An 11,214-nucleotide genomic window follows, 5' to 3' on the forward strand; every position below is an offset into this window, starting at 1 on the left:
CTTAAACAAGCAGTAGATGCTCCCGTCTCTTTAAGCCCCCAAAGCCCACTGTGTTCTGATTGGCCGAGATCCTGAAGCAGGATGATTATGCCGCTCAGCAGTACAGACAGACTAAGCATAGGAGTTGCCAGTTGTTATTGAGTTACATAAGACAGAAAATATAAGAAGCCTAAGAAGTCTCCTTTAATGTGTGTGTGTGTGTGTGTGTGTGTGTGTGTGTGTGTGTGTGTGTGTGTATCTGTGTGTGTCTGTGTGTGTCTGTGTGTGTGTGTGTGTCTGTGTGTGTGTGTGCACGCGCGCACTGTTATGCATGCAGGTGGCTTATAAGACTGTGAGACTGACTGTGAGACAGAGAGACAGGTGGACTATAAGACTGTGAGACGGACTGTGAGACAGAGAGAGGTGGACTATAAGACTGTGAGACTGACTGTGAGACAGAGAGACAGGTGGACTATAAGACTGTGAGACGGACTGTGAGACAGAGAGACAGGTGGACTATAAGACTGTGAGACGGACTGTGAGACAGAGAGACAGGTGGACTATAAGACTGTGAGACGGACTGTGAGACAGAGAGACAGGTGGACTATAAGACTGTGAGACTGACTGTGAGACAGAGAGACAGGTGGACTATAAGACTGTGAGACTGACTGTGAGACAGAAAGACAGGTGGACTATAAGACTGTGAGACTGATTGTGAGACAGAGAGACAGGTGGACTATAAGACTGTGAGATGGACTGTGAGACAGAAAGAGAGGTGGACTATAAGACTGTGAGACAGAGAGAGAGGTGGACTATAAGACTGTGAGACGGACTGTGAGAGACAGAGAGACAGGTGGACTATAAGACTGTGAGACTGACTGCGAGACAGAGAGAGAGGTGGACTATAAGACTGTGAGACTGACTGCGAGACAGAGAGACAGGTGGACTATTAGACTGTGAGACTGACTGTGAGACAGAGAGACAGGTGGACTATAAGACTGTGAGACGGACTGTGAGACAGAAAGAGAGGTGGACTATAAGACTGTGAGACGGACTGTGAGAGACAGAGAGACAGGTGGACTATAAGACTGTGAGACTGACTGCGAGACAGAGAGAGAGGTGGACTATAAGACTGTGAGACTGACTGCGAGACAGAGAGACAGGTGGACTATTAGACTGTGAGACTGACTGTGAGACAGAGAGACAGGTGGACTATAAGACTGTGAGACGGACTGTGAGACAGAAAGAGAGGTGGACTATAAGACTGTGAGACGGACTGTGAGAGACAGAGAGACAGGTGGACTATAAGACTGTGAGACTGACTGCGAGACAGAGAGAGAGGTGGACTATAAGACTGTGAGACTGACTGCGAGACAGAGAGACAGGTGGACTATTAGACTGTGAGACTGACTGTGAGACAGAGAGACAGGTGGACTATAAGACTGTGAGACGGACTGTGAGACAGAAAGAGAGGTGGACTATAAGACTGTGAGACGGACTGTGAGAGACAGAGAGACAGGTGGACTATAAGACTGTGAGACTGACTGCGAGACAGAGAGAGAGGTGGACTATAAGACTGTGAGACTGACTGCGAGACAGAGAGACAGGTGGACTATTAGACTGTGAGACTGACTGTGAGACAGAGAGACAGGTGGACTATAAGACTGTGAGACGGACTGTGAGACAGAAAGAGAGGTGGACTATAAGACTGTGAGACGGACTGTGAGAGACAGAGAGACAGGTGGACTATAAGACTGTGAGACTGACTGCGAGACAGAGAGAGAGGTGGACTATTAGACTGTGAGACTGACTGTGAGACAGAGAGAGAGGTGGACTATAAGACTGTGAGACTGACTGTGAGACAGAGACAGGTGGACTATAAGACTGTGAGACGGACTGTGAGACAGAGACAGGTGGACTATAAGACTGTGAGACTGACTGTGAGACAGAGAGAGAGGTGGACTGTTAGACTGTGAGACGGACTGTGAGAGACAGAGAGAGAGGTGGACTATAAGACTGTGAGACTGACTGTGAGACAGAGACAGGTGGACTATAAGACTGTGAGACTGACTGTGAGACAGAGAGAGAGGTGGACTATAAGACTGTGAGACAGAAAGACAGGTGGACTATTAGACTGTGAGACGGACTGTGAGAGACAGAGAGAGAGGTGGACTATAAGACTGTGAGACGGACTGTGAGAGACAGAGAGACAGGTGGACTATAAGACTGTGAGACGGACTGTGAGAGACAGAGAGACAGGTGGACTATAAGACTGTGAGACGGACTGTGAGACAGAGAGACAGGTGGACTATTAGACTGTGAGACGGACTGTGAGACAGAGAGACAGGTGGACTATAAGACTGTGAGACAGAGAGACAGGTGGACTATTAGACTGTGAGACAGAGAGAGAGGTGGACTATAAGACTGTGAGACAGAGAGACAGGTGGACTATTAGACTGTGAGACGGACTGTGAGACAGAGACAGGTGGACTATAAGACTGTGAGACTGACTGTGGGATTTAAAAAGCCCATGTGAGGAACCACAACTAAATTTACTATGTTTCTGGTGTAAAATTATGCACAAATTAAATTTAATTAATAATTAAATTAATTAATTAAAAAGATAAAATTATGGTCAAGCCAGCGAGTTAAAGAGAAAAATCTAAGAAGATTTTCCGAGCCTGCTACACTGTAGTGATGATGTCACCCACTCTAACTTATGCAATACACACCCATTATAAACTCAGAAAAGAGCTCTAAACAGCATAAAACTTGACCGTGAACAAACCATAAAACATATCAAAAAGCTGAATACATCATTAATAGATTAACTTCTTGTGACCAATTTACAGTTTAAATCAAGTCTGTAGCTGAAAGTATGCTGAACTGGTGAGCTTTCAAAGTGGAGGAGTGTGGATATATAGGCTACAGTATTTTACAGTATTAACATGAGTAAATAAGTACTGGTGGAGTTGATGTGCAATGGATACAATCCTTAAAAACTACAGTATTGGGACATATTATAGTGTTGGGAGTATTAAAACAGATATTATTGCACGTGTGTCAGGTACTGCACTTGTTACTGACTAAGAGTCCGTGCGTTCAACACTCTGAGGATAAAGAATTATAAAATATATAATAGGCTAATAATAGAATAAACTATCAAAACGAAGTAGGCTACAAAGTGCTTCACAGAGACACAGAGAGAAAGATGGGATGAAATACCACACTGAACCACATCAGGGTCAAAATACAAATAAGAAAGCGTTTTTAGAAGGGACTTTAGAGAACACAGACTCAGACTCAAACAGCCTAATTTCCTCTTTCACTTGAGTAAAGGTTAAATGACAACACCGCCTCCTACCGACAGACTTTAACTCTGCCCACTCCTGGGTGGCTTCAACTTGTTTCTAGTTTGTAACTATGATGTTGATAAGACATGTCAGCTGTAAAAATATCTGCAGTTCATCGCCAGGCTTTCTTGTCATGCTCTCTCATCCACGAGCACAAAACTATTTTATATGAAATAACAAGGACATTTTATCTTAACACAAATCTCTCTTCATGGAATATTGATTTAACAATAATATTGTGTTGGTAGATCACTTATGGTCTTCTATTTATTTATTTATTTATGTTGAGTTTCTGTCAGAATATAATATTCCTGTTACACCTGGGGACTTTGCAAAAGTATTTGGTGCAATAGCCTCTGGAGTCTGTATGCTGTTCAAATCTCCCAACAATTGCACTTGTTTTCTCCACCCGACTCTTCCATAGGTCAAATTTATTTTTCCAGTCAACAACAACAGATCTACAGGAGCCCTGTTCCAAATAGATATTACTACAGTAGATCATTTGGTAGAAATGATCTCATACTGGAATCAGATGATACTTAATCACCAGTAAAGTTAAAGTAATTTCATTTAAATTCATTCATACATTTTAGCAAACTGTATCAGCTTGTCTTGTATTTAAAGATTTTATAAAGTTCCTTATCCCTCACAGCGCTCAGCACATCGTGTACAATTGTTTTATACATTTGTAATTTACGCAAACTCAAATAAAGTTGATTTAAAAAACAAAACTCAACTCTGAACCATCCACCAATCAGCTGCGGCTGTCAGCATAGTGACATATCATTGGTCAATCCCTCTAGCGGATGTAACATCACCTCCTTCTATTGGCCCTCCTTCGAGTAACGTGTCATAAACAGTGAAACACGGATGGTGACAGCAAATCCTGGATATAAAGCTTCCTAAATAAACCTATAATGAAGCCTTAAAATCGTGGAAGTGGTTTCATTTTTGAAAAGGCTGAGAGAAAATGGAGGTAAGCTGAAAATAAGTATCTCCTACTCGGTTTTTATTAAGCATGCTAGCTAACGTTAGCTAGCCAAAGTCCAGTTAACTGAGAAACAAACAGTTCCCAAAGATTAATACAGAAAATAGTTTGTCCTCTTGTTTAGCTGTTGAACGTTAGAGGTCTGCACAATAATGCAATAATCTCCCTGCACAATGTAAGTTACTGCTAGAAAGATTGAGGAAGAAAGTGTAAGTTACTAATGTGTTGACTGTTTTCTCTCTTCAACAGAATATTCAGAACCTTCCCATCGACATACAGACCAGCAAGCTTTTGGGTAAGTCAGAAATACACTCATATAAAAATGTTCATGCCATCTGTTACTGTAAATGCGAACTAGCTTGTGTTTCTTCTCCAGCAGATCTACAAAACCATCTGTTGCCTTCAACAGATTAATCACATTATGCCAGATGCACAGATATTATTGGTATTGAATGTTTCTTGTGTCCACAGACTGGCTGGTGGATCGACGTCACTGCAATCTGAAATGGCAGAGTGCTGTACAGTCCATCAGAGAGAAGATCAATGCTGCCATCCAGGACATGCCAGAGAACGAGGAGATCAAGAGGCTTCTCTCCGGCTCCTGTAGGTCCCCTTACAGATCCAGATTGTGCCTCTCATCTGTTTCATTACATCAAAGTCACAGAGATAAGCATGCATTTTTCTGAAAGATAAACACAACACGTACCATAGTTTTTAAGGTATTTCCAGAATCCTCATGGACTCTTCTTATCAACTTGATAAAAGAAATTATAATATTACTTTCCACTAATTTTATATTTTCATTTACAATAAGGCATTTATATTTTTTGTCTCATGTCATATACAAAGTTATTATCAGTCTCTAGTTTTCATTCGTTTACATCTTAATTTAGAATTTTTATATTTATCTTGTGCAAGCAAGGAGATTTGGGGCAGAGGGTTTGTTTTTTAACTATATTGTCTTATCATCTTATGTTATGTTGTTTGCAAATTGTTTTTTTAAAAGGAGGGAAAAGGAGTAATGTAATTTCTGGCTACCATCTCTGATTGGTTAAGGGTAAACATTTTTTTTTTTTTATTCTTGGAATATCTTAAAAACAGCTGTAAGTGTTCTTAAATGATCTTCTGGATTTTATAAAGCGGATCAGGCTTCTGTCATTCAGAACAACAAATGCTGAACATGAGAGGGACAAAATGGGTCCATGGAAAAAGTCATTCTTATTTTTCAAAGTTGCATTTGTTGCATTACACCAAGACCTCGCATCCTTGTTGCCACTTTATTCCTCTGTTATGTTTGTATGTGTATTATTATGCAATGTAGTAATTGAAATACTTTGTTTTAATTGGTAGACATTCACTACTTTCACTGCTTGAGGATAGTGGAGATACTGAAGGGAACTGAGGCCTCCTCCAAGAACATATTTGGCAGATATTCCTCTCAGAGGATGAAGGTGAGATAATTCAAGTGGTCTGTGGGGATTTCTTTGTGCAATATTCCTCTGCTCTTAAACTATCCGAATGTTTTGATTTTAATTATGTTTTATGTTTTTGTTGTCACAGGACTGGCAGGAGATTGTGTCCCTTTATGAGGTAGACAATATCTATTTGGGTGAGTAATATAAAAACAAAACAAACATTGTATTTATTATAGTGTCACAACATCTGTATACGCTGTTAGACTTATTATTTTATAGGGTAGGAAGGCTATTTTAAATAAGAAAAAATGATACTGGTTCCAATACATGTTGTAATTCTCTTAGAAACCAGAAAGTCTAAAGCTAACTATGTCAAAATTGTGAAAAGAGTAGTTTTTGTTGCTGCTGTTCAGATTATTCCTGTATCATTATTATAGGATATGGGGAAATTGCATCCAGCTATTGAAACTAAATAATTGCCTGAGTAGAATTCTGTAATAAAAAATATCTGTTTGTGTGTCCCAGCGGAGGTGGCCAGCTTGCTGAGTCGCAATGTGAGCTACGAAGGCCCGGCTCTGAGGAAGCAACTGGCCAAAGCCCAGCAGCTTCAGCAGGAGCTGAGCAGGCGGGAAGTGGAGTGCCAGAGCTCAGCTGCAGACCTGAGGGAACGCTATTATGCTGCCTGCAAACAGTATGGCATCACAGTAAGTATAAGAACATGGAAGCCTGCCGGAGAATATTAACAAACACTTACACTGACATTGTGCAATGTTCAAAATTAGGTATTTTATTAATAGACCAATGAAATGACATGATGCTTGTCCAGACCCTCACTCTCTGTGTTTTTCATCCTGATGCGTGGCTTTTTTTCCTCTAACAGGGAGAAAATGTGGCTCGTGAGCTTCAGGCTCTGGTCAAAGACTTACCAGTGGTTCTTGAGGAAGTTGGGAAGGATGCAGCAAAGTTAGAGGAGCATATCCAACTTTATACTGCTTTCACAAACTTTGTATGTGAGTGGTGAGTACATCATCAATGTACAATATACTCTTGTGTATATATATATACTCCTTGTCCTTGTACATCTTTTATGGAAAGTTAGTTTGTTCTTGGTGCGTACCATTTGCCTCGGAGGTCGGAGTTGGGAATGACATTGACGTTTCAGTTAACAAGTCGGAAAACCTTGCGTGGCCAGTCGTTATTTACAACTAGCCAGGTTAGCCATAGTTACGCAGGTTGATTTTAAAACAAAAAACAACGCATTGTGCGATAGTTACTAAACACTGTAGCAACACGTCCACAGACAGCAGCTGGACAGCACTTTGTGTACAAAAATGTATATGAGGCACAAGTACACAGAAGTGCTAATAAGCAGTATAAACTATAGCTTTCACTAACTGTTGATACTCAGAGCAGCCATCTTGGATCAATGAAGTCAGGGTAATGCGGTTCTCCTGACTTTTGAAGTCAGAAATCTGACTTAAGGGGGTGTTCCCTTTGAAATTTCCGACTTTGAACTCGGAAATTCCGACTTCCATTGTCTCATGGAACACACCATAAGTACACATCCCTAACAGCAATACATCAATAATAAAACATTTGGTTTGTTCTAAAAACCACATTGTCATTTGTAGGTCAGAACCAGTCCTGCCCATGCTGACATTTGCCCAGAAGAGAGGAAACGCAACATTTTATGAGTGGAGAACGGGGAAAGTCCCCACAGTTATTGAAAGGCCAATTGTGGAGGAAGCTCCTCCTGATGCAGTCACAGAGGATACGGTTGGTTTCACTGTCGTTATATTATGTATTATTCAGTTTCACATATTAGAAAACTTCCTATCTTACTTTAGTTTAGAGGAAAAGTCACTTCCTAATTTATAAATTCTCCTTAAATCCATTTTATTTTTGTCATACAGTTACTTTAAAATCAGGCTCTAATTCAGATTATCACAGTTACTAAACAAGATATGTAATACAGCCCCAGGACTCATGTGGCAGCTCTGTGCTGCTGTGAGATATCCAAATGCCAAAAAAGGTCAAATAAATGTGTTCATGTGTTAATTCACAACTGATTTTTTCTCACCACTGATTTTGTGTTTCTGTAGATTGACTGGGGTGAATTTGGCAAAGGCACAGATACTCTGGGTGTAAATTCTGGCATCACAGTTGAGGATGGAATAGACTGGGGTATCAGCCTGGAGCCGAGCTCTGAGGTAAGAGACAACATACACCTTATAAATATATTCATAAAGAATATATTAATATGTAGTTTACATTCAATGTACATACGTCTTATATTATATTCAGTATTACATCCTTTCTTATTAGGGAATTTGTAACTGCACTGAAAGTAACAGATAAATGGCTGAAATAGGTTTCTAAAAGCATGTCATAGCGTTAAGTGGTTGAAATCGCTTGCTAAAAGTAATGGATAACCAGCTGATATGAAGTGGTGTTTGAGTTCATCTGTTAGGGGCTGTGGGGGCACACCCAGCTGAAAAGATTGATAACCTCTGCTCCACTATGCCTATTTCTGTTTGTCTCCCTGAACAGGACACTGGTGCTGGTGGTATTGACTGGGGTGACAGTGAAGCAGCTCCCATTGAAATTGAAATCGTAGACGCGGGCACAGACTGTAACTACACTTCTTTTTTTAGATCACCATTATAGCTCCACAACTTACCACATGCTCAGCTGTTGACATTTCTGTTTGCTAAAGACATGTGTCCTCTTGTAGGCCCTGAGGGTGTGGCGAGGGGCGAGGATGCCTTATCTATACTGGAGAACTCTCAGTCACGCAGCCAGTTTATTGATGAGCTAATGGAGGTAAAGACCCAGTCATGTATTGTCAAATTAACCTTGTATGATCTTTATGTAAAAGGTCATGTTGTCAAAATTGTGATTTTAGTGCTCAAACAAAGAAAGATATAGAAAAGTATAAACACTAGAGATTATTTTCATTACTTATTCATTTTTTTAAAATCATTCATATAGTAAAACATGTTATATAGTTGAAATGGCTGTCATATTTTCCCATAGTCCAAGGTGATGTCTTTAAATTGCATCATCTTCAGTCAGAGCTGTTTCAGTGAAGAAGCTTCAAAAAGGCGCTGTGCACCACCTGCCCTGCTGTAACTATGATAAAGTTAAAGACCAGCTGATGAACATAGTGGAGCATTTAGCAGCTGAAGAGACGGATCACTTTTTCATCACTTTCCTCCCACTTTATATAGAGCCTAAATCTTTCCCTTCCGCCCAATGGGACCTTTCTTCAGAAAAAAATATATACACATGGAAGTTCTTTGACTTCAGTAACATTAGCTCCAGTCATTGAGACAAACGGGTATGGCGCCACATACGTGACTTTTGGGTTTGTGGTCTTTCTAATTACATATTTTCACAGTCTTACATTAAAACAATTTTACAACAAAGTGCAACTTTCTTGACTTGCAAAATTATATTTTAAATTGACAAACATCATATGTGTTATTCAGTGCACAGTTCAAATGGGATAAAAGAATTTGTTGTCTCTCGTCAGTGACTTCCGTACATATTTTTCCAAAATAATGTCCCCTGTTGGTCCACCGGAAGGGGAGAGACTTATGCTCTCTATAAAGTGATATGTCAGTATTGTACAGTCACATAAAAGTAGACTAAATGGTAATTAATAATTGTGGGGTACACAGATGGTTTAAGGAGGGCCACCAGTTTGGTAATTAATTTATTGGATGGTATTTGAATGATAGATTAGATCATCTATCAGATTTAACAAGTGACACTGGATTCTTGTGTTCGGACAGCTGGAAGTGTTCCTAACCCAGCGCATTAGTGAGATGGGAGAGGAGGGAGATGTGGTAGCCATGAGCCAGTTCCAGCTGGCCCCCTCTGTCATCCAAGGCCAATCCCGTGAGCATATCCGGGAGATGTTGTCAAGGGTGCAGGACCTTGTGGGCCGGCTCACCTCTCTCCGGATGCAGCACCTGTTTATGATCCAGGCCTCACCCCGGTATGCTGCCACAACTGATCCTCCTCACAGTATCAATTCCAGTCAGCAGCAAAAGCATAATACAAAAGGGATGAGAATTAGAACCATGTTCTTCCCAGCAAATGTTATTTTTTTATTTCCCATTATTGTTTGTATGAAATGTGTTGTTTAGGTATGTTGAACGTGTGTCAGAAGTGCTGAGACAGAAGCTGAAGCAGGCAGACATTCTTGTACTGAAGAGTGCCACAATGGCTGAGAAAAGGCAGGAAGCTTTAGAGGAGCAGTCCAGACTGGAGCCTCGTGTTGACCTGCTGGCAGGATGCACCCGCGAACTCCAGAAACTGGTATTGGATTACTCTTTCAATTTATCTAAGTTCAAAGGGTTGGCGATTCTCCATCTTACTAGAAAGAGATGGTTGTGTAGAATTGTTTCCTTCCTTCGAATACAGTAAACATAAAAATATTACAGATTATTACCATTATATCCATGTTAATATAAACAATACACAGAAATTAATATATAAAACACAGAGGACTCATAATTACACACCTTGAAAGATCTCATGAGTGTTGTTTGTCTTTGCAGATTGAAGCTGACATTTCAAAGAAATACAACAAAAGGCCTGTCAACCTAATGGGGGTCCATATATAGTGAACATCACAGATGTTCGCTGAATTTTTTTTTTGTCATGATCTACTAGGAGAAATAAAAGTGGTATTTAATTTTAGGTATTGAGTGTTCTTTACATTTTCTTGATCGACACTGGGTAAGAAACATTTCACATTTTAGCCCCAGATTTTAGCCTGTGTGTGTTTATATAACACACAGTTTGACAGTTCTGTCAAATATTGGGTTTATCCATTTATTAATGCATCCACTTCATGTTTGGTTAAATTTGTTTTTACTGCATAGATTATTTTATTTTATTTTGTATAATCTTTTTTTTTTTTACTTCAATTTAATATGTATAATATATATAGAACAAAGATGACAGAACCAAGTCATTATCATAAACTGTATATAAAACAAATAAAGTACTTACTATTGCATATTAAATAAATCAAGACATAAAATACCAATACATTTAAGGGTGGATAAAAAAATAAATTGCAAATAAGGCATACTTATGCTGCTTAAATCTCTTTAAATAATCTTTTTGTAAGCACACATTTCTTTTTGTTGTTGATCTTGTAATTTCCATATTAAATAATAAATAATTCAGAATATGATAAAGATTTAGAAAACTTGCAGTAATGGATATCAAATATTCTAACAAATAAAACTACTAAAGTGACAATCACTTCTCACAGTTTATAATAACATTAACTTACTTAATTGCATGATTTTCTTTTTTTTATAATCCTCCAGATAATACAATCAAAACATTTACACCTTTTTAGATTTAAGAGTTAGTGGAATATAAACTGTAAAATTGTGTGATGTACTTTTCTTAATTTCTTTGGAATAAAAAAAAAAACATTGGAAAAACTATTTTT

General features: G+C 39.3%; 1 protein-coding gene across 1 annotated transcript; it reads left to right on the forward strand.

Moving 5' to 3' along the window:
• The first annotated feature begins 4,155 nt into the window (after positions 1 to 4,155).
• Positions 4,156 to 10,445, forward strand: cdk5rap3 (CDK5 regulatory subunit associated protein 3). Its single transcript, XM_046068790.1, has 14 exons — positions 4,156 to 4,308; positions 4,570 to 4,615; positions 4,792 to 4,923; positions 5,671 to 5,771; positions 5,881 to 5,929; positions 6,261 to 6,439; positions 6,616 to 6,752; positions 7,367 to 7,511; positions 7,838 to 7,945; positions 8,286 to 8,367; positions 8,470 to 8,558; positions 9,533 to 9,738; positions 9,890 to 10,061; positions 10,304 to 10,445. The coding sequence occupies exons 1-14, from the start codon at positions 4,303 to 4,305 to the stop codon at positions 10,367 to 10,369; spliced, it is 1,518 nt and encodes a 505-aa protein (XP_045924746.1). The 5' UTR covers positions 4,156 to 4,302; the 3' UTR covers positions 10,370 to 10,445.
• Positions 10,446 to 11,214: the final 769 nt, after the last annotated feature.

Source organism: Micropterus dolomieu, linkage group LG14 (assembly GCF_021292245.1).
Source record: "Micropterus dolomieu isolate WLL.071019.BEF.003 ecotype Adirondacks linkage group LG14, ASM2129224v1, whole genome shotgun sequence".
Taxonomy (NCBI): domain Eukaryota; kingdom Metazoa; phylum Chordata; class Actinopteri; order Centrarchiformes; family Centrarchidae; genus Micropterus; species Micropterus dolomieu.